This window comes from Vanessa cardui, chromosome 14 (assembly GCF_905220365.1).
Source record: "Vanessa cardui chromosome 14, ilVanCard2.1, whole genome shotgun sequence".
Taxonomy (NCBI): Eukaryota; Metazoa; Arthropoda; class Insecta; order Lepidoptera; family Nymphalidae; genus Vanessa; species Vanessa cardui.
In genome coordinates this window covers 8,515,798-8,540,757 of record NC_061136.1, presented here as the reverse complement: position 1 = coordinate 8,540,757, position 24,960 = coordinate 8,515,798, and the positions used below count along the sequence as shown (strand labels likewise).

Sequence of the window (24,960 nt, the reverse complement as noted above, 5' to 3'; positions counted from 1 at the left end):
TATTATTCGGATTAAAAACTTAGCTTGTAAATATTAATAACATTAATAATATTTTTTCAAAGAACTGGTGAAACAATTTTATTGCTATAAGACGAATATTAAAAATACTAATAATTTAACTAAAACAGTAATACTCAAGTATGTACAGTTGCAATTATTGCTCAAGTAATATCATCAATAAACACTTGCGCATTAGAAAGAGAAACCAAATCCGCATGATCAAAGTTCTTGAGCCTTTTGTCGCTGTATCGTTGTCTATGGTTATTTTAATCACTACACTATCACTTGTGCAAGTCGCTATTCGTTTTGCCGGAGTCAGAGTTTCATAGTCTGTCGGGGCGGGTCGTCTCTGCAGATTATTAGAAACTCGTAAATTCGTGTATTTTCATATTTTGATTTAAGTGTAGGGCGACCCGATTCCTTACCCGACTTAAGTACTTAAAACAGACAAAATGTTACATCTAAAGAATATTGCTAAATCAGTTGTACCGCCTCTGAAAAACACAATTCAAAATGAGGCAGTCAATAATATGCTAAAGATCGCACCCGCTGCAGTGAATGTTTGTTGCCGTACATATGCGAGTCATGAAATACCAGACAGGCTCAAAGATATTCCAACAAGTGCAAATCCTAGATTCTTTGACATGGTGGAGTACTTTTTTCACCGGGCGTGTCAAGTGATCGAAGACAAATTGGTAGAGGATATGAAATCCAGGGTTACAATTGAAGAGAAAAAGAAAAAGGTCGCCGGCATTTTACAATTAATGCAGCCATGCGATCATATTCTTGAAATCCAATTTCCTTTACGACGCGATTCTGGTGATTATGAAATGATTCGCGGTTATCGTGCCCAGCATTCATCACACAGGACCCCAACAAAAGGAGGTATGCACCTTTTAATTTGCCCATCGTTGCTTACATCACTCCGTACATCCAGCTGGCGGAGTTATTGTAATAGGGATTTTTTATTTATAGAACAGGTAGACACGTGATTTTGCCGACCGTAATGTTACGTAGATAACCAAAATCTGCGTGAACATAACCTCTTAAAATGCAAATTATATTAACGATGACTCATTCTTAGCTAAAATAAAATTAAATATTAATATTCTATGGTTTTATGAATTTCTATTGATAACCTTTTGATGCAATACGTTTTCATTGTATTATTATTATTTTCTCAAATTACATTATTCGACTTAAGTTCATTTGTTTATAAAGCATACATAGTTATACAAATTAAAAAAAAAAAAACAATATTACAATAGTTTCTTATACAATTTAAAAAGTATATTGAATAAAATAAAAAAAAAATAAAGGCATAAATAGTGACGTATACATATTTTCATAAACATTACGCTTAAAGACATCAAATTCTTTTTTGAAACCAAATCCTTTGTGAATATTTAAGAGTATATAATAAATACAAAATAAGATAAGTATATATACTAAGCATAGGTACTAAATTTGGCAAGTTACATTAACAAAGATGTTCATAACCAAAAAAAATCTATTTTGAAAAAAACTTAATGGGACCACATATAACATTAATTTAACAAAAATATAAAATCAATTGTAGTATTTTTTCTAAAACACTACAAAAGTTATGTTCGGCTACCTGATTATAAATAAATTTTGGACTTTCGTCCCAATTTTTTTCTCCACTGATTTGCATTTTGCAATTTGAATCTCCATGTCACGTTACAACAGCAAATAGTGATGTTTTAGTGGGCGCAAAATTTTTCGAAGATATTTCTTCAATGTTTCAGGTTGTGGTTCGAGATGTCCATTTTTATAATAAACTAATAAGTACTCTTAAGACCTTAATAAACATTATCGCATTATTTTAACTTATATACATATAATGAAACAACTTTTTTTTTCAACTAAAAACTATTTTGTTAAAAGTAATAAATTCATGAAGGATTATGTAACAATTTCTTTCGAAAAAATTTTTTGTTCTGTAACGCTATTATGTGCTTATACCTTAGGGTTTATATGGATAAATTTTGCCCTCAAGATTGTTGAAGTGTCTCGCACGCTTTAGTATTTTTTGCGTTGATTTTTATAGAACAATCAAACAAAGATGGTTTTTTAAAATATATATGATGCGTGGGCTTATAATTGAGCACTAATTCAATTTGTGTCCGCAATTTTACATATTGTAGTCGTACGATACAAACTCAATAATCATGATGGTCACCTGATCGATTTTGGACACGTCGGCCATTACAAAGATGGTTAATCTGCCAAATTTCATATAACGATGGAATGGCAATCCGACAACTGGTAAGATTAAAGTCACAGGATCAATGGCTATAATTGCTTTCAGTACATGGCACATTCAACACTGCCAACCTTAAAGCTACCTGAATTACTGGTACAGAATTTTCTTGACGGAAATTGCCCCGAAACACAGAGGACACCTTTAAATGATAACCGGATGGGAATCCCAATTACGAAGGATTTATATCACTTACCATTATGCAGGAATTTATCGAAGCTCGATAGGATCTCGATCCCCCTTAACAAAGTCGGCGCATACGACATTGCGAGGCAATCTTGCTTGTCTTCCTTCTCTAGTTAGTTTGAAATGATACGCAAGGTCTCCTTTATACGCCCTCAACCCTAGGGATTGTTTTTAGGGGCAGACGCCTCAGTCGATCGTGCTTACCTCTCTACCTATCCCGCTCTGCCGTCCTTACAGACTTTTACTCTCTTGCTAGAGGAAGGTGAATGACCTGCACCCTTATAAGTAACTCAGTGTATCAACGAACTAATAAATTTTATATGTTACCTGGGGTCTAATTTTTGGCGTCCCATAATATAAATAAATTTTCAATAATTTCTGAATAGCATTGTGTCTCATTTCTATTAGATTCACTTGTCATTTAGGTCAGTGTGTAGCGTATTCAGTTTGATTAATGTTTATACAAATTGCATATTGATATTTAATTGGTGTCAAGTTCAAGACACCAATGTGTTTACTTATGCTTTCTTGGTATCGTTATTCTCTACATCCGAAGTGGTAATATTGCAACGTCGTACCGGCATCTTCTAGTCTTGGATATAATGTATTTATTAAGGGAAGGCAAAAAAATATCAAGACAATCATTTTTTAGTGAGATTAGCTCACTGCGCTAGCCATTATATAACAGTGCACAAATGTGGGCTTAAATACAAGTGCTATGGAATAAATGCAAATGGGATAAACCATTTGTCTATTTAAAACTGTCAACTGTACTCTAAAAGAGGAGAATATTTTGCATTGTACGAGAATATCTAAAATAGACACTGCTAGCTCTCGTCCTCGATCGATAGTTGTGCAGTTATGTTCTCCCAAAGCTCGGGATTATTTACTATCCTCGGTGATAAAATTTAATAAAAGTAACCCAGATAATAAACTTAATACGTCGCATATCGGTCTGAGTGGAGATAAAAGGCCAATATATGTAACTGAGCATCTATCAACTGCGAATAAGTCTCTTCACGCAGCAACGAGAATAGCAGCCAAGGAAAAAGGATACAGGCATGTGTGGGTTAAGAATGGCCGTATATTTATACGTAAAACTGATTATTCAGATTGTAAATTAGTTAAAGATTTAGATTTCCTGAAAAAACTTACATAGATTTGTTACTTCCCTTTGTTATATGTATTATCTTTAATATTATTTTAGCTATAAGAGTATTTAAATTTATAATCATAGCATTCGCAAATCTAAATATCTATTATCAAAATGTACGTGGACTAAAAAGCAAAACTACGAGTTTTTTTATAAATGTGTGTCGTAGTAACTATGATATAATCGTTTTAACAGAAACATGGCTTAATGAAAGTGTTTTCGATACGGAGCTTTTTGACAATAGATATGTGGTTTTTAGAAGAGACAGAGCATTGTCCAGAGTTCAAGGTAAAAGAGAAGGAGGAGGAGTTCTAATTGCCGTGTCTAAAAATATTGAATGTCAGCGTATGCAAGAATGGGAGAGTGTATGTGAGGATTTATGGATTACGGTAGACGTAGGTAACCCTTGTATCGCAAAGTTTGCTTTATGTGCTGTTTATCTGCCTCCTCCTGTCAATAAAAATATCCTAAATAATTTTATTGATAACTGTAATAAGATTTCAGAATTTCATAACAATAATACATGCATCGTAGGTGATTTGAATTTGGGTTGTATTGATTGGAACTTACTTAATAACTGTGCTGAATCTCCAAACTATCGCATCTCAAACTTAGGACATACACTTCTCGATTTTTGTAACCTCAATGAATTACGACAGTGCAATAACGTGTTGAATAGCATGAATAGGATTCTAGATGTTTTTCTTACAAATATTGAAAACTGTTCAGTAATGGCATCTATGCAATCATTATGTAGGGTAGATAAGTTTCACCCACCTATCATTGCATACATTTCTGATATAAAAACAAAGGCCTTAAATAATAATTTTAATAAGATAAGATATAATTTCATTAAGGGTGATTATTTAGAAATGAACACTTATTTAAATAATATAAAATGGCATGAGTTGTTCTGTGACGATGATGACATTGATAAAATGGTTGATGTTTTCTATGAAGTTCTTAATGTAGGTATCTCAAAGTTTATTCCAACATATAAAGTAAAGAGTACTAAATATCCGCCATGGTTCACTTATAAGCTTATTAAATTAATCCGGGAAAGTAATAAGTTACATAATAGATATAAAAAGTACAAAAACCCCATGGATGAAATATCGTTGTCAATTTTGGAAGAACGTTGTGAAAATTTTGCCAATGAAAATTACTTTTCATATATTAATTATATAGAACATAGGATCAAAAAGCAACCTAAATTATTTTGGACATACATGAAAGGAAAACGTAACGCTGCTAACTCATATCCCTCAAAGATGACTAATGGACAAAACACAGTGCTTGGAGGGGCAAGTATAAGTGAACTCTTTGCTGAACACTTTGCAAGTATAATCTATAAAAATGTAATTCAAGACCCTCCGAACACTGAGTTTCTAATAAACTCCGTTTTATTAAATCAATCAAGTAATAATTTATCAGATATATCAATTGACCATGAAGATGTATTACATAAACTAAAGCATGTTAACAAAGCCAAAGGTGCAGGAACCGATGACATTCCACCAATTCTCATTGCAAAGTGCGCATCTAACCTCTCAAAACCATTGTGTTTTATTTACAACAAGTCATTGAAAGTAGGAAAGTTTCCATCTAAATGGAAAATAGCTAAAGTGGTACCTATATATAAGAGCGATAACAAAACAAGCGTCCAAAATTATAGACCAATATCAATACTGACAACCTTTGCAAAGATTTTTGAATCTCTAATTCTCCCGCATGTGCAGCACTATTTTAGACCTTTGATTAGTGATCACCAACATGGTTTTATGAGGTCAAGATCAACTACAACAAATTTGGTTGACTTCACCGAAACCTTAGCTGAACAAATTGATGTAGGAAAGCAAATTGAAGTTATTTATACCGATTTTAGTAAGGCCTTTGATCTAGTTTCCCACAATATACTTATAAAAAAATTGCACTTTTACGGTTTTTCAGGTAACTTACTTAAATGGATTGAGTCATATCTAACTGATCGGAGATTTTATGTAGTTGTTAACGGCTTTGAATCTACTTTTAAAAAAGTTTACTCAGGAGTCCCACAAGGATCTCACTTGGGTCCGATACTATTCAACATCTTTGTAAACGATCTTCCATCGTGTTTTAAACATTGTACGCCGTACATGTATGCAGATGACCTTAAATTCCTTAAAACTATAGAAACAAGTTGTGATTATACAAAACTACAAGATGACATAAATAGGCTAATAAAATGGTCAGACAACAATGGAATGGTGATAAATACAAAAAAATGCTTTCAAATGACTTTCACCAGGAAAAAATCTTGTATACGGTCCAACTGTTATATAAAGTCTGAATGTTTGCAAAAATGTGAAACAATAAGTGACCTTGGTGTGATATTTGATACAAAATTAACATTTAATAACCATTTAACTAACATCATAAACAAAGCGTCACGTATGCTAGGTTTTGTTATGAGAAACTGTAAAGTTTTCATTCAGAGGAAAACTAAGATCATGCTATACAATAGTCTCGTACGAAGCTTGCTCGAATACTGTTGCGTAGTTTGGAGACCTCACTATTCTACCCACTCACTGAGACTCGAGCGTGTGCAGAAACGATTTCTTTGGCACTTAGCACAATCTGAAGGTATAGCAGAGGATGTTAAGTCATATGCTGATAGGTTAAGGTACTTTGAAATGAGCTCACTAAAAGAACGTGAGGACATTCTAGATTTAGTCTTTCTCAACAAATTACTTAACTCTCATTATAATTGTCCAAAGATCCTATCACGTCTACGATTAGGAGTGCCTTATAAATATCCGCGTAACCCTATTGCACCTTTTGTGCCACCAATCCGTCGAACTGTACTCGGTGCTAACTCACCTATTCCGCGTTTGAGTCGCTTATCAAATAAATATGCCGAACAAATAGATATCTTTTCGTGTACACCTGACAGTCTCAAAAAGAAACGACTAAGTTATCCTTAATGTCTGTGTATTTAAATTTTATTTGTCTGTATGTTATTTTTATTTTTATACTGTTTTATGTGTAATTTATCCTTACTACGGTTTTCTCTTTTTTTCTATTAGATAAGAATCATATTTTATTGTATAACTTTATTACTCATTAGCTTCTTTCTCACTTAAATGTATATGCATGTGGTGTTTGTCTACACAAAGTTACAAATTGTTAATATTTACGTAGCTTTATTATAATTGTAACGTATCAACCCATTTGATTTGTAACTTGACGAACCTTAAATAAATAAATAAATAAATATTTAATCCGATGCACAAGTAAACACTAAGAAAAGATATAATATATATCTTTATTTGGGTGTATTATAATAATTTTTAATTGGGATATAATAATTTTTTATTGAATGGTACCAAAGACCTCGACATCTGAGCTTATTAATTAGTATCCCAAGAGACAGACAAAAAGATAACGTGCCGAGTATTAGTTATACGGGGAAACGTGTATCAAGTTTTGCTCGTCATCGACAGAGTACTTCCGAGTACAGGTTTATGTACATTTGCGTCGCCTGCATATAAAACACGTTTAACACGGCGATGGTGTTTGTACGCATCAGTTTTAGACGTAAAATATCCATAACGATTCTATTTTAAAGTATTAAAAATCACCCAAATAAAGCTATAACTCCAAAATGAATTATATTGCTGTTACGGCCAGTTTAAACTGTAAACAGTCAAACGAAAAAAAACAAACGAGTGTTACATAATGATTATAGTAGTTATTGAGCGGCGTTCATTTAAACGTTCCTATGTGTTTATTTAATTTATGCAATTAACAAAACAATAGGCTACATCCTCTGCCATTGAATTATAAAACTACACTAAATACACATAATACGTTCTTGATAAAAAACAAAAGATTATAAACGATTATTCATTTCTAGAACTTATAAGAAACAAACTAATTAAATATTTAAAAAGAAATGTATTCAGCGGAATATTTTGGTTTGACGTGGTTTATTTTGACTAAAATTGGTTTGAATGACTCTTAATACTCCTAAAATTGCTTTTAGCCTAAGTCTTACAGTTTTATTTGGGACTTGCTTTTGTTTGCGCAAATAGGAATGCGTGTGCCCGAAAATATTTTTTAATGCTTAGCCCACCAGACGTTAATCAATAATTTACCAAAGTTAAACTGCGCGATATGTCTCTATATTTTGATAATATATAATAATTAAAATAATAATAACATTCGTGTAAACAAAACTTATTCCTATAATAAATAAAAATCTTACACGACGTATTTTCCTCTTTGAACATTCGTGTATAGTAAAGATATTTACAATAAGTATGGAGTATGTCAAAGCCTAATGAATATGTCATGATTATGTGTTAACCTTGTTTTCGCATAACTAAGCTGTACCTAGCATTTGGTATATCACTTTTAAAAATACTCTTATGTTAACTACATAATTTAAAACTAACTAATTTTAAATATTATGCTTATTCTTAAATATTTTCTGTCTTTGAAAATTAATTTACAATTTTAAATAATAACATTTATATATTTAAGCAATCTCATTGATACTAAAATGTAAGTAATTATTTACTAAGATTTGAAAGTTATGATATAAAAAGAGAAAAGTATATATTAGTTCAGTTAGTAGCATTTTTATATTTTGTGTTACAATCAAAACTCATTGCACTGCAGTAGGAGAAAGGTCATCTGTCCCTCTGTACACACGCACAAAATGCTTCTGAAAATATCTTCAATAAGACGAATTGTATTTTTATCGTTAGTTCGTTCTGCTTAAAAAGTTCAATGATGGTTAGAAAGTGAAACAATAATCTTATCAATCATATTATAAGCATTTTTTAGACGAAAATAGCGAAGGTGATTGGCTTACAATAAGCAGATAACAAGCCACGTATGATTTTGTTTACGCTATGCCGGTGGCAACAGGAGGCGCGGCTTTGACGTAACCAGCGTCAGAATGTTACGTAACAAATATTTAATTTGTAACTTATATAATATTCCTAAAAGTAGCACATTTGTGCAAATTATCTGAGCAAATCGTATCACTGAGTGAAAATCAAACTATGCACACCCAGTCACGAATTCAAATATCACGGGGGCTCATGGTCGGGCTGACATCATCATTTGCTATTGTTATTCTATATTTATAAGTGAATACGCTACATACCTTATCAACCAAAACCTTTTATCAACAAATTGGAAATGAGTACGAGCCTACATTTTATTCGAGGACAATTTTATCAATTAAAATGGAACGCATGGTAACAGAAATAATGACGTCACCGTTTTAATCCTTATTGACGGATTTAAATGTGTCCATCGATAATAATAAATGGAAATATTTTTCCTGCCACATATTAAATTAGTGATGTATTAAGTACAAAATTTCGTTTTTTATTGCCATGCAATGGTGAAAAGATATATATGTAAACTTTTTTCTTTCAAATTTTAAGTAAAAACCTGACAAACAACTACTGAGTCTGAAGGCCTGATCAGTCTTATGACATTTAATTTTAAGTTAATATTAATACCAGCCTCGTCACTTTGTCAATTCCCTATGGCTATCTATTTTATTTTGTTTTAAATTGTTTTTTTTCCTATGATTATTGAGTTGAGAGTTTGAGATAAATTATCATAATGTTCTCGTTATTCTAATATAATTATTTCAATTATAATGTATCATTTATCTTATTCGTTCAGGTATAAGATTCTCAATGGACGTGACCAGAGACGAAGTGAAGGCCCTGTCCGCTTTGATGACCTTCAAGTGCGCGTGCGTCGACGTACCCTTCGGAGGAGCCAAGGCCGGTATCAAGATCAACCCTAAGGAATACTCCGAGCATGAGCTGGAAAAGATTACAAGACGCTTTACGCTTGAACTCGCGAAGAAAGGATTCATCGGTAAGACAGTTTGAATACGTAACCAATACTTAAAATAATATGTATTTTTTTATTTTAATCTATATTTATTGTATTCTTCGTCGTTTAAGTTGTATAGTAAAGTAAAGTAAAGTAACAGCCTGTAAATTTCCCACTGCTGAGATAAGGCCTCCTCTTCCATTAAGGAGAGGGTTTGGAACGTATTCCACCACGCTGTTCCAATGCGGGTTGGTGGAATGCACATGTGGCAGAATTTCGATGAAATTAGACACATGCAGGTTTCCTCACGATGTTTTCCTTCACCGCCGAGCACGAGATGAATTATAAACACAATTAAGCACATATATATATAGTGGTGCTTGCTAGGGTTTGAACCCGCAATCATCGGTTAAGATGCACGGGTTCTAACCACTGGACCATCTCAGCTCGTTAAGTTGTATAATATTTGAAATTGTTATAATTTAACCGGGAAGCGTCATATGATCACAAAAACACGAGTATCCTTGAAATAGATCCAACAGCTCTTGCCGAACAGACTGTGGACGTTTTTCTAGTCGGTGGCTAAAAAAAGCACGGAACCGACTTTACAGATTCTTATTACTAGTCATACGTTTTTTTGTAATTCATTTAGATTTCGTTTCAGATATTAGTAACTCCTTTTTGAACAAAAAATAACGTTAAATATAACTTCGCAGTGAACAGTTTTGTGATTCATGCAGAAAATCCTTATCACTATTTAATCCATCCAAATTTATAAAAGCAACAAAGATTGTGACGTAATTTAACATCTCGATGTACTTGGACAAACACAATTAAGTAAATCTTCGCTTACGTATTCGTTATCACGTAAACATTCTAAATTTAGTCGAGTTTAAATAATAAATATTTCGAGTAAAGAGGTTATAATGAACGGCTCAAATAAATCGTGACATAGGACTACAGTTTGTATAAGCTATTATATATAATAATGTATGTATCATCGTCTTTAATTATAGACCAATTTGAACATAATTCGGTTGTCGATTGGTCCATACTCTGTCAATAACCGTTCTCCACTAATAAGTTTGCATGCCGTAAATTGCTCTCACGTCTTCCTCGCCATCAATAATTCTATTAATTCGTACGTAATAGTATTACGTTGCGTTATCGGCGATCGAATGAAATTGAATTAACATTTGTTTAACCTTGACAAAGAATTGAATTCTAAAATACAATGTTGCTGCCATATCTCGCTATTGATAGATTTTAATACCGCATGAATTTACGATTGTACTAAAAATTAGAAAATAAGAAATAATTTAATTCACATCGATAAAGGCCTGTTTCTATCAATTTGAGTGTATTTGATATTAATCTATACACTATTGATCGAATTTTATGTAGCAAGTCAACATAATAAAACATTTTAGCACGTCTATTTCTGTAGGGTTTACGTTGGGTATTGTGAGCGCGTAGGTAAGCTTAAAATGTTGTAAAGGAATGGGAGATGGGAATGAATAGAAGTATAATTAAAACTGATACTAATATATATGGTTAATAGAAATGATATTGCTATCGCGGAGTTCGAAGCAGTGGCCTGTAGTGAGTCAGCTTCACTTTGTCATTTTGCCAACGTGGCTGGTCGTTCGCTTTGAATAAATGCATAGACCGTACTCTCTTTAAAACATAGCAAGCGTATCAATTTTGTTTTGTCTGCATCACGTCTGTCTGATAAAATTGCTCTATGTACGTTAGAATACATATTTGTACATCTGTACAAACAAATGCTTCGTATTAATTTTTATTGTAATGTTTATTTTCGTTTGTATTAATGATCGCTGACCTTAAAGAAATAAAAATATACAAGATATCCACGGTGAGATGTAGGTTAGTTACGTATGTAAGATAAAAAATATAATTACATAATTATGTGGTATTCTCGTTTGATATTCTCAGATATTAGTAGTTATCAAATGTATAACTACTATTTTTTTGCTGCGTTGAATGTCATGTCTGAAATATATTTATCGATAATGATAAATGTACCTAATTGTATATAACTGACATAACTTCTCAATATAATCTTTATTCAGAAATAGTGGTAGCTTTCCGTTTGAAATAAATCTATAAAAAGACGATACACGAGTGATTGTTATAAGTTTGTTTCAAAGAAAAGTTAAAAGTTTATTTGATTAAGAATATTATAAAACTATTGTTCTTATTCATTTTAATTTAATATTGAGTAATATTGTGTTATGTTTAAGGCATTGTTATAATCTATATTGATACACAGGAAAAACCAGTTAGCGGAAATAAAGTCGAAATCGCGAAAATATTACTAATGGAATATATAGTTATTCTATCCGCTTCGAAAAGTTAATTAAATTAGAATAAAATAGCGATTCCTTCTCAGTTGACACCGTAAAATAGAGTTTTAATTATAAATAAATACCTACTTGGTAATTAACATAGGTATTATGTATATTTTATCTGTAAAGCTAATAAAATATTAAATGTTTTTTACTAGTATAGTAAAACAAATATATTACATCTACTGCTATTACTATAGTAGTAATTTAAGCTCTACAGAATTAAAAATGGTGGATGTAACTGTACTAAAATTGCCAGACCGGACTAATATTAAGTCATATTTCTTTTAAACCATTCCAAGACGACGAACGTTGCCTAGACGACAATTTCCTGTCTTGAGAAAAAATAATAACTCGTAACTGCCTTTCAATTGAAATTGATTTATTTTTATTTTTGCACTGGGTTTATATAGTTTAATGTTTTTTAGGGCCCGGCGTTGACGTTCCCGCCCCTGACATGGGAACTGGTGAACGAGAGATGTCCTGGATCGCGGATACCTACGCTAAGACCATCGGTTACCAGGACATTAACGCACACGCTTGCGTCACTGGCAAACCAATTAACCAAGTTTGTATTCAATTTGCGACCTTATTGTTTATATAATATAACATATATTGATTCAATAACTTAAATGTTGTGTTATTTAGGGTGGTATTCACGGAAGAGTATCTGCCACTGGCAGAGGTGTGTTCCACGGTCTTGAAAACTTCATCAACGAGGCCAACTACATGAGCATGATTGGTAAGTAAGATTTCACAGCATAGTCTGAATAAAATATTAGTTTATGCTAGATTGTATTCCCACGCTCATTACTAAGGTTCGACGGGAGGGTGAATCGAAATTAATAGAGAAAACTGATTTGGACATTAATTCCACCAAGAATTTCTGGATGTGTAGTAAATATAAAATACATGGTAGTGATATTCACGGAGGTAGCTTCACTTAATTATTAAATGACGATTCAAAAGTGCTTCTAAAAGCCCACTTGAATAAAGTTTATTTGGATTGATTGATTGATGGGTTTCCATCACTATCGACCACGAGATGAATTATAAACACAATAAACACACATGTATTCGGCTGTTATTGCCTAGTTTTGAACCCAAACTCAAACTCAAATAACTTTATTCAATATAGAAGCATTACACTTTCTTATTGATGGTCAATTGAAACACTACCACCGGTTCGGAAAAGAAAATACCCTGACCTGAGAAGAACCGGCGAAAGAAACTCAGCGGGTTTTTTTTTTTTTTATTTGTCTCATATATTATTTAAACAATTTAATATGAGATGAAATAGCCAGGAGGCAACGGTTAAGATGTACGCGTAGTAACTACTGAGCTAACGAAACGCGTTTGAAAATAGATATTCGTGTGTAGAGTCACAGAATAAAGCATTATAAATGATGATCCCAGGTACAACTCCTGGTTGGGGTGGAAAGACTTTCATCGTGCAAGGTTTCGGTAACGTGGGTCTACACACGTGCCGTTACCTCGTCCGCGCCGGAGCCACTTGCATCGGCATCATCGAGCACGATGGCTCCATCTACAACCCTGACGGCATCGACCCCAAGGTAACATCACTATTTTATAATAACACGATTACAGCGGAAATCGTAAAAAGAAAAACCTATTGCTAACTTTTGACGGGAAATATGCATAAGAGAAAAAAATCGGTTATATCAATGATATTCTAATAAACAGATATGTTATATCCATACTAAACAACAGAAAAAAGTGTGCCGCGCCGGGGACCGTTTATTTAAGTTTATTTTTACATTTCGTTAAAAGTAAAAAGGATAGCTTGATAAAAACAATAAGAAAAAGGTATAACTAGATGTTTTAATTACGTAAAACGTATTACTACGTAATTATGATGTAATATAGCGTATTACTACGTAAAACGACTAAAGACAAACGTCCCAATTAGGACGTTTTGTAGTCTTCACTTTTTGCGCGTTAATAACATATCTGTTTACAAAAAAAATTGGGTTATATAATCATTTTAACTTTTTAAATGTTACAGAAGCATATTAATACAAATACATTATATACGTGTAAATAGATGTCATAGAAGTTTACTCAGACAATACATCTTTATATGTTTCATTAGTTACATTATGTGTGTGCAAAAGGTGATAATTGACAAAGGTTCTTTGAAACATTGTTTCCAATATCTTGTTATATTTGTTAAATAATAATCATTCATAAATACATCAATAAACGTGAAACATGTTGGACAGTTATGCCTTTTGCTAATTTGGTGATTTAAAAAAGGAGTTGCGAGTTGTAAAAAATAAAACTGGGAATTCCTTACTTAGAAATTTTGACACTACTAACAAGACAATACCAATAAAATAAATGATTTCGCCATGGACGTTAGCTTTGGTAGCAGTTTATGACGGCATAATATTGCAATTTATATTTACATAAAAAGTGTATCACGCCAGTTGCTTTATTACACAGGTTATTTCAGTACCAAAATTATATAATTTCTTTATATTTTTTAAAATCTGAATGAAGTTTTCATTCGATTATTACGATTAAAAAAACGAAATTATTATATTATATATGATTTATTACGAAATACGAAATCACCCGATATGTTTAATATTTAATAGTTTATATATTTCTAAAGAATGAGATAAAAATAACAAATATTAATACATTATAACATTAAAACTTGAAACCCATCAATGCCCTACATTGATACTAATGAAACTGACCTGACCGAAGCTGAAGTCGTGCTATAATCTGGCTTAACTTCTAAGAACCTCGGAATAGTTTTCATTGCTATTCAACTGACTCTTAAAATAGCAATTTATTTTAAATTTCCCAACGGAAACGGCAAGAGAATAGACTTTTTAACAGTACTAGAGTCAACGATATTCTAATAAACAGATATGTTATATCCATACTAAACAACAAAAAAAAGTGCCGCGCCGGGGACCGTTTATTTTAGTTTATTTTTACATTTCGTTAAAAGTAAAAAGGATAGCTTGATAAAAACAATAAGTAAAAGGGAGTTACAAAACGTATTACTATGTAATTATGTATTATAACGTATTACTACGTAAAACAACTAAAGGAAAACGTCCCAATTAGGACGTTTTCTAGTCTTCACTTTTTGCGCGTATGTATCTGTTTACTACAACATCATTGACTATAGTAAAGACGTAAGTTTTGTCCGGTCAAATCACGTGCTAATAAAATAAAAAATAAAATAGGCGTGTGTTCCATTTCAAGCATTTATTTCGATACACAGCATGTCGTAAAATATTTATTTTTAAAGCTTTTGCCATTCATACATTGTTAAAGAAAAAAGTTATTTTTACGCTCAAATTAAACATTGAATTCAACAATGGGTATTTAAAGGCGATATACTAGCATAATAAAAAATGAAGTAGCGACTAAAAATATGCACCACTACCAATTACTTATTTTAATTTTCACAACTTACAAATACAATTTATTTGTGTGTTATGTTGTTGTTATGTGATCGTTATTAAAGGAAATAACAAGTGGGTACTTCGTAAAAGGGTTAAATATTATCTGAAGTGTAATACTGCCGTCGGTTATCATTTGTTTTATTATAATAGTTTTAAAATTGAATAGATAGCACTAGACACACGCTTTTATGTTAATACCTTTGATTGACATATCTTATTTGTTACAAGGTGTTTTTTTAATCTTTTTCCACAAACGTCAAATTCTTGCGTGACGTCACGCACATATCAGTGATTTTAAATAAAGAAGCAGTTTATATGATGGCTATTCGGTCATATATTTATTCGTTTATTACCCACGTATACTACTAGCAACCGGCCCTGGCTTCGCACGGGGCAATACTGATACTAATAATAATATATTACAAAAATTGTTTATTTACAACAACACATTAGAAACTTCTAAAATTATCATTTTTTTACTAAATGTCAATGTATTTAAAATACAGCTACCTTCCTCTCGAATCACTATCTATTAATAAAAACCGTATAAAAATCCGTTGCGTAATTTTAAAGATCTAAGTATATACATAGGGACAAACAGCGGTAAGCGACTTTCTTTTATACTATGTAATGATAGGAGATTCCTTATATGATATAATATCAGATTAATATAATGGAATTGTGAAAACTTTCGCTTGTTAGTCGACCGTTATCAAGCAACTGACGTGATGTACTTTTTATGAAAATATTAATTGCGAAATTATGCCGTCCTTCTTCATAAGCTATTATTGTCCATTACAAAATTAATTATTGTTCTTGAATGTTCCTGTTATTATCATCAATATTTGTAAATATAAAACAATACTTTTCGTATTATAATTAGTTATTTTTACATAAAAAAGTAGCGGAACATCAAGTCCATTCGAGATTCATAAAATCGATAATATTAAGTGATTTTTATTTTTTGATAAGATTAGATTAGCACTTCATTATTCAATCTTTGACTGATAATGTCGTTTTATTTTATGAATGTCATGATACGGTTTCATTTTTTATAATGATGGTTCGAAATAGATTTTCATCGAATACATTTTTACGATGATTACCTAAGTAGCGTCATTTATTGGTATTATTATTTTTATTCGATTCTATTAATAATTTGAAAAATGTCATCACTATCGCAGAGATAATCATCTCTGTGCGTTTTTGACATTTATGTAGTTACTTTTTGTTTCTTTCCGCCCGCGTTTTCTTGGTGGTCGATACTTTTAGATATAATGGGTAGCCTATGTTTGACTCTTTTATTGAGCTTATACTTTATGAGGCAAGATGGGGCTTTTTGGGGTTCAATTTTGCATATTATCATATTTCTTCAAATTCCGGTTTAGTATTTTAGCTGTGAAAGCGTAACTGACCGAAAGACTTTCTAGTTAAAAGGTACTTTTGAATTTAATATTAGTAGGCAGTCGATGGTTTTATAAGATGCAAACAGACATGTATGATAACGTTTATTTGCTCGTTACACGACCACGGCCAGACGGCTACTTATTCAAATTTACAAAAGGTTTTATGAGCGAAGATAATTACGCTAAATATAATGAATTAATTATTATTAATTCATTTAAAGTTTTCTATTTGGTAATATAGTTGCAGGTTTTGTAAACAGCAAATATATGTTCTAAAATAGTGTAAGAAATAAAAAAAATGTTAATTATATAAAAACCTTTAGTATCGCAGTTGTAGCGAACTAAATTACATTTTTTAATACGACAATCACTTAAGTCAAGCCTCAAGAGTTCAAGGCCACGCAGGTTGCCTTATGTTTTATGGTTCCATTGTGATTTATTGAATAGAAGATCTGTAGAGAAGAATTGTTTTTAAAATAATCTATAAATTATTAAAGACACATTCAGAGCTTAAATACATAATAAATGGTTCAGCTATTTATGTAACACAACAACAACAACAACAACAGCCTGTAAATTCCCATTGCTGGGCTAAAGGCGTCCTCTCCCTTTGAGGAGAAGGTTTGGAACATATTCCACCACGCTGTTCCAATGCGGGTTGGTAGAATACACATATGGCAGAATTTCTATAAAATTTGTCACATGCAGGCTTCCTCACGATGTTTTCCTTCACCGCTGAGCACGAGATGAATTATAAAGTCAAATTAAGCACATGAATCAGCGGTGCTTGTCTGGGTTTGAACCCGCAATCATCGGTTAAGATGCACGCGTTCTAACCACTGGGCCATCTCGACTTTGTAACATGAATGGACTGTAATTTTAAAGTAACGTTCGTCTCCAGGCTCTCGAGGACTACAGGATCGAGAATGGAACGATCGTCGGATTCCCGGGCGCGAAGGCTTACGAGGGCGAGAACATGTTGTACGAGAAGTGCGACATTCTAGTGCCCGCTGCCGTCGAGCAAGTCATTCACAAGGAAAATGCACACAGAATTCAAGCTAAGGTAAATATTATACTTGTAATCGACCGCGGTTTCGCTCGTGCTTTAGGGTGATGGTTGTCATGTGTCAGACAAAAAAGTAGCCTATGACCCTTACTTAGAGTTCAAGTTTGCTTCATAGCAAATTTCGTCGAACGACGGCCTCCATGGTCGAGTGGTGTGTACACCGGTTTTCATGGGTACGCCACTCTGAGGTCCCGGGTTTATTCCCGGCCAAGTCGATATAGATTACCATTAGTTTTCTATTTTGACTTGGGTCTGGGTGTTTGTAGTACCGTCGTTACTTCTGATTTCCATAACACAAGTGCTTCAGCTACTTACATTGGGATCAGTGTAATGTGTGTGATGTTGTCTCATATTTATAATTTATTTATTATTTATTAATTCGGTTTAACGGTATTGAAAGAGCGTCAGACAGACAGAGTTATTTTCACATATATAATATTAATATGTACGAACGTAACGAATTCAATTACAAAATCACATCAATTAATCCTGCTGATTAGATATGATACCTTGATTTAAAACTCGGAAAGTTTTACGGAATCCTTTGAATGCTATTGATTTGAAAACTTGTCGCGGTAATAACTTATATAAATAAATGGACGCCGTATATTTCATATTAATTTACTTCGAAATCCACTTGATTTATTATAAATAAAGTTTACGAATTATGTACAGGTATATTTTCATGGAAAAGGTTTTTATAGTGTTTGCTTTGTATAAATCACAATATTGTTTAACAGATCGCCATCACAATTACTATAGAGGACAATGTCTGACGTAGTTGGCTGATTCTGTATAAAAATAAAAGTATTTGTCTCAAACTTGCTAGATTGTAAACATCTTATAAAATTATCATAACGCATGTACATTATGATAATTTTACAAAATAATAACACCGAGCAAGATGAAATAATAAATAATAAGTGGGCGTCGTCGCATGAAACAACAAAATCACTGACAACGTTGGCAACAATATTTTTTTAATGATAAACTTTATCAGGCTTATTTTCCATTTTATAACGATTAAGACGTAATTTTGGAAAAGCAACGAATTACGTGATTATCAAACGTTTAGATAAAGTTGAAATAAACATGATGAAACGTGATCGAATTGCCGTCGTTCGTATTCGGGTGACAAGTCCTATCACCAGGTGGATAAAAGATATCAGCGTTACCACGAGTCACGACAATTTATCAATAAAAAAATAGAAACGATAAGAAAGTTTATCTTTTGATAAACTCGTTTTATAAATATTTAACGAAGCACTTCAATACAAAAACATTCAATTATCAAAATGCCAGCACTTTCGAAAGGTTAACATAATTATAATGATATTATATATTCTTGTCTTTAAAAATACGTACATAAAATAAATTACAGAAAAATGAAAATCAATAAAATTGTTTATTAAAATTATTTCGAACCCAAATGTAAATTGCACATTTGTACTAATAATATACAGTTATTGAGAGCAGGAAGGTAAATTGTCATGGCATTTCTAAAGCCTATTAATAATACACATATATCTCGTAAAATAAATTAATAATATACCTAAATGTTGTAACCGCAATTGGCATATTTTCGAATGACGTGCAAGTAGTAGTGCCTTAATTGTTATGTCCTTCGTCTACATCATCGCAATGAAACTGTTATGCAAATATTTTTTCCGATGATAGCTTTCTATAAATAATATTACATAATTATTCGTCGTTCCTCACACGCTTAATGATCGAATCTGTAAAACATCACATTCGCTGAAACTATTTCCAATTCCCATTTCGCGTCATAGCACAGCAAATGTCTTATGTAAAAGCGTACGTAACTGGCCAAAGTCCAAGAGACAAAAATCCAATTTTAAATGGGTCACTGACCTAAATTTTTTTTTGCAGATAATCGCGGAAGCAGCCAACGGCCCGACCACGCCCGCCGCCGACAAGATCCTCATCGACCGCAATATCCTGGTCATCCCCGACTTGTACATCAACGCCGGCGGTGTGACCGTTTCCTTCTTCGAATGGCTCAAGAACCTCAACCACGTTTCATACGGTCGTCTCACGTTCAAGTATGAGCGTCAGTCTAACTACCATTTGTTGGGTGAGTTTTCTTTTAAAGTTCGTATTTAAGTAAATTAAATTTGAATTTAGAATTGTATTTTGTCTATTAAAAACAAAGATGATATCAATTGAGTTGTTATATAATATGTAATGTATGTTTTTTAGAATCCGTACAAGAGTCGCTTGAGAGACGTTTCGGTCGCGTGGGCGGTCGTATCCCCGTCACTCCCTCAGAGTCCTTCCAGAAGAGAATCTCTGGTGCTTCGGAAAAAGACATCGTGCACTCTGGACTCGACTATACCATGGAAAGATCAGCTAGGGTAAGTTCGATATTAAAAAGTTGAATGTCCTTAAAAAAAATATAGTACTAGATACTACTGTCATAGTAAGTGCCTACAAATCTTCTTTAGCGTTAATATATTCATGTGTTATTACGATTACAGGCTATAATGAAGACTGCCATGAAATTCGACCTGGGTCTAGATCTGAGGACTGCGGCGTACGCCAACTCCATCGAGAAGATATTCACCACATACGCGGACGCCGGTCTCGCGTTCTAAACACTCATTTAATATACGAATTTAAGTATTGTCTGCATTTTAAAGACATATAGTCCCTTTGCACTTAAGTATAACTTTTAAGACATTATATTCACAGTATTTTATTTGTTGAAATCATGGCTTTTAATTTTTAAACTTAAGAGAAGCTTTGTTATTAAACTTAAAGTAAATATTTCAACTTCCGATTGTATCATCTTTTATTTTCGAAATAAATTGTTTTACTGTTATTTGGTTGTTTAGTGTGAGCTGATAACCCCTTTCTAAAGATATCGTATTAACCTCGTCTGTCTGCTAATTATCAGGCTGCAGACATCGTACGATATGACCATGAGTGCAATTTATATTTTCTTTATATTTGCACCTTCTTGGACAATTTACTTTTTTTAAATACGTCAGAGTTTGTCATGTATCATTCTCTTAAAAACAATAAAATTAGTCAGATTTGAAGTAGACTTGTTGTTACAAGTCCATCCAAGCGCCTAAACACTAAGTTGAAGCCTACTTAATAGCCTACACCCACTTGACTCTCGCCTATTTTTTTTATGGTATATGTTGGCGGACGAGCATATGGGCCACCTAATGGTAAGTGGTCACCATCAACCATAGACAATAAAGCTGTAAGAAATATTAACTATTCCTTACATCGTCATCGTGCCACCAACCTTGGGAACTAAGATTTTATGTCCCTTGTGCCTGTAATTACACTGGCTCACTCACCCTTCAAACCGGAGCACAACAATACTGAGTAATGTTATTTGGCGGTAGAATAACTATTGAATGGGTGGTACCTACCCAGACGGGCTCGCACAAAGCCCTACCACCAAGTGCCTGGCCTATTTCAATTTTACATAAAATTTCCGCAGATATTCTATGGATGATGAGAAGTGAGATGAGACGAGAATCTTCTGGTTAATCCCTTATTAATTAGGAAACTTATTTTATTATTCATTAATAATTTATATTCAATATAAAAGTTTCTTATTGAACTTATTTACCGTTATATAATATAATATTTTAAATACTGAATCACCCAGCTGTATAAGTATTTTAAAGGAAATAAGTTTAGTATAGTTCTCAGCCAATACATATATTACGTTAGACAATTTTTTTTAATATTATGTCAATTTTATTTAGTTTATACTTAGTAACTTCAGGCTTCTAAAAAATCTGATGTATAGTTTATGTCATTGATAAAGTAACCAAAAATTATCTTTACTTACTACGAATAACATTACAACATAATTTACCTTTATCTTACCAAACGTTTAAATAAATAGAACAAAATTGTGACATAAATACCTCTTTAAGAGAAAACCACGCTTGCCGACTAAAATAAATAAATAGACATCGAGACAGCTATCTTTCTTTAAATCTTTGATAATGCATAATCTTTTGTACGTAAAGTTTCCGTAGAAAGATCGTACATTTACATTATAAAATGTATAATTTGTACTTGATTTTGCATGAATCAAATTTCAAGGGAAAACGTTGGTCAAAAACAAAAAATAATCAAAATTCTTACAGTCTCATGATAAATCGTTCTCATTTAGCAAAATACCTTGAGTTTTTTTTTTGTCTTTTACGTGTTCTTCAAATATATTTTTATTTTTACGTCCTTATCGATCCATTTAAAGTGCTATATGCTATATGATAATTATCAGCGTGCATAATGGAGAAAGACGGCCACATTCCTCCAAGTAATTTGGTTTATAATTACTACTATTCATAATATATGTAATACTTATATGTAAAGAAGGGCCGTATCAGCATCCTGATTCAGTGACCTGTAGTGTATTAGACGCGTAACCGGCACTGTACTCCGAACATGACAGTGGTCGGAGATCTCCCCTTATGATAGATAGTACCTTATATCAGTAATTCAGTGTGGTATTCGTTAAAATCGTTAGGAATTAGTCACGATCATAACGGTTGTGATTTGCTGCAGCGCAAAATCTGTCGCTAGTTGGATGTGCTCTATATATACAATTTGTTTTAGCATTACATATATTCACGTAGAGGTAATGCTAAGACAAGCTATCACTATAGAGGCAATGAACGTATAAGCACATTAAGAAAGGATGTCTCCCGGGGTAGGAAAGAAAAAATAGGTTATCTAGGTCTCGATAAGAAGAGAAGTTTCACTGTCTCAAGATGAAAGTGACCAGACCCCTTATGTTGCAGAACTTGCAGAAGTCCACACCGTGGGTGGAGGGGTTGCGTATGCCTGATACGTTTGTTCCGGTCAGTGACGAGCGCAAAAATATTTTATAAATTATAATATATACTAGGAAATTAAATGTTGAGCCAAACAGTAATTTTTAGTACAACTTACTTTCAGAAATATCACCAATATTAACTTTACATTATTTTCTTTATGCAGCTTTTGTATGTACAACTCTATTCACGATGTTTTTAAGTAAGTAGGTAGGGCAACACTAGCAATCATTGACCCTTGCCATTTAAAAAAAATCAGTATTACGTGTAATGTGTATGCCGATTGCAATGTCACTGTCAAGTAATGCGATAGTTTAATGATTATTATTTTTTAATGTTTCTGTGCTTTCTCAAATTATAATTACAAAATGTTTATAACGCCTCTTCTATTTACAATACTAGTCGCTTTAATTAGTGGTATTTATTCGAAAAGTGTAGAACTTACATTTGAATTACCCGATAGTGCCGTGGAATGTTTTTACCAAGAAATTGACCAAAATACTTCTGCCACGCTAGAATATCAGGTAAATAACTTTTTATTTTTCCTGTCCCTTTTCAAGGTTTCGTTTCCTTTACTTACAATAAGCTTTTATGTTTCACAAAACATTTTTTTCTTATTCGGACATCAGGCATCATTTGTAAAAGAGTTAATGAAAACATTAAATTATAGCTTAAGAAAATATACAATAATTTTATTGAATATACATACTTTTATACTAATACTTTAATATTATATCTGGATATATTTTATTTCAATTTTCAGGTTATAACTGGAGGCCAGTATGATGTAGATGTGAAAATTGAAGGCCCCAATAAACAAATTTTGTACCAGCAGCAAAAAATGCAGTATGATTCCCATAAATTCATAGCACAGCAAACAGGTACCCACTGATTTATGATGTATTATTAGTATTTATATGATATGAACATTTTTAACAAAATACATTTTTTGATAATATTTACAGGAGTGTATAAAGCCTGCTTCAGTAATGAATTTAGTACTTTTTCACACAAACTTGTTTATATGGAGTTCAATGTTGGTCCTGAACAACCACTTCCAGGAATTGGTGAACATGCAACAGTTTTAACTCAGGTTACACAATTTCCTTTTTAACATGTTATTCAATTTATACACTTACTTCAATTTAAAATTCTTGCATGAATAAAATATTTATTAGAATGTATGAATAGTTTGTCTTTATATAAAACATTTTCTTTTTTAGTTGGAAACCTCTGCAGAAGAAATTCATTCTGCACTCAATAAGATTATTGACCAACAAACACACCACAGGCTTAGGGAGGCTCAAGGTCGTAAACGAGCTGAAGATCTCAATGAAAGAGTATTTTGGTGGTCCATGGGAGAAACCCTTGCAATTATGTGTGTTGCACTTGCACAGGTTATGGTCTTGAAGAACTTCTTTAGTGATCGACCAAGTTTATACAATATGAAATGATATTGTAACAATTAATTAGTTTAATGTACTAATATTAATATATTTCATGGGCTAATTTTTGTTTTGTTTTAAAACCTATTAATAAAATCTTAAATTATAACTTTAGTGTGATTTATGACTACTGATTTTATTTATATAATGCACTTGTTGGCTTAAAAGATTTTTGCTAAACTTTGTCATGGCAAAAATTATAGTATTTAAAACTCACAGATGATTATGAAAATATTATTGACTGGAAAACTTGTAATTATTTTTTACTGAAGAATTATTTAAATTGCTGTAAATCACATAAAATAGTATGCTGTACAAACCATGACTGAGTAATATGGTGGTCAAAGTAATATGGTAAGTAAAAGTTGCAGCATTTCCTGTTGAATTCTATTAATTAAAATGAATTTGATTTTAACCTTTTTGTAAAAATTTTGTCACTATGCAATAAAAAACTACAACAAAAATTATAATTTACAGGCACTGTAAGCCTGTGAATTATTATGTCATATTGAAACGGACCACTTACAGTTTTATTTATAAACTTTGTATGATTGGAAGATGATTTTATTGATTTATGATCTCTTTAAGATATTATTTGACTAATTTAATAACAACATTTATCGTTCAAGCCCTGAGAAGGATCAATAAAATACCTATTATTTAGGTTAGATAATGTATACAAAAAATGATATAAGTATGTATACCAACAGCAATCAAGGATATTACTTCAAAAAAGATGTATATGAACTAAAGAGATCATTGTATAAAGATTATTTAGACTAATCAATCTATTATCAATGCACTTTTTGATTTCTTGCAACAATGGGATTCTTGGACCAAGCTATCATACAAACATAGTCAACTAAAAAAAGCTTTATACAATCATGATATAGCTATATTTACAATAAATATCATATCATATCTTA

At 32.2% G+C, this 24,960-nt stretch overlaps 2 protein-coding genes across 2 annotated transcripts; both read left to right on the top strand.

The window, feature by feature from the left end:
• Positions 1-284: 284 nt before the first annotated feature.
• On the top strand, positions 285-20,602 carry LOC124535094 (glutamate dehydrogenase, mitochondrial). Its single transcript, XM_047111154.1, has 9 exons — positions 285-885; positions 9,312-9,512; positions 12,268-12,407; positions 12,488-12,581; positions 13,256-13,413; positions 17,596-17,757; positions 19,651-19,855; positions 19,981-20,135; positions 20,259-20,602. The coding sequence occupies exons 1-9, from the start codon at positions 453-455 to the stop codon at positions 20,373-20,375; spliced, it is 1,665 nt and encodes a 554-aa protein (XP_046967110.1). The 5' UTR covers positions 285-452; the 3' UTR covers positions 20,376-20,602.
• A 2,237-nt stretch (positions 20,603-22,839) lies between these two features.
• Positions 22,840-24,098, top strand: LOC124535213 (transmembrane emp24 domain-containing protein 7). The gene is made up of 4 exons (XM_047111336.1): positions 22,840-23,113; positions 23,353-23,470; positions 23,555-23,682; positions 23,813-24,098. The coding sequence occupies exons 1-4, from the start codon at positions 22,958-22,960 to the stop codon at positions 24,041-24,043; spliced, it is 633 nt and encodes a 210-aa protein (XP_046967292.1). The 5' UTR covers positions 22,840-22,957; the 3' UTR covers positions 24,044-24,098.
• The last annotated feature ends 862 nt before the right edge of the window (positions 24,099-24,960 follow it).

Coding starts and splice junctions, on each gene's coding strand:
- LOC124535094 (XM_047111154.1), top strand. CDS start 453: ATGTTACATCTAAAGAATATTGCTAAATCAGTTGTACCGCCTCTGAAA. Junction 9,513..12,267: donor CGCGAAGAAAGGATTCATCG/GTAAGACAGTTT, acceptor AATGTTTTTTAG/GGCCCGGCGTTGACGTTCCC. Junction 19,856..19,980: donor GTCTAACTACCATTTGTTGG/GTGAGTTTTCTT, acceptor TATGTTTTTTAG/AATCCGTACAAGAGTCGCTT.
- LOC124535213 (XM_047111336.1), top strand. CDS start 22,958: ATGTTTATAACGCCTCTTCTATTTACAATACTAGTCGCTTTAATTAGT. Junction 23,471..23,554: donor ATTCATAGCACAGCAAACAG/GTACCCACTGAT, acceptor TAATATTTACAG/GAGTGTATAAAGCCTGCTTC. Junction 23,683..23,812: donor ATGCAACAGTTTTAACTCAG/GTTACACAATTT, acceptor TTTCTTTTTTAG/TTGGAAACCTCTGCAGAAGA.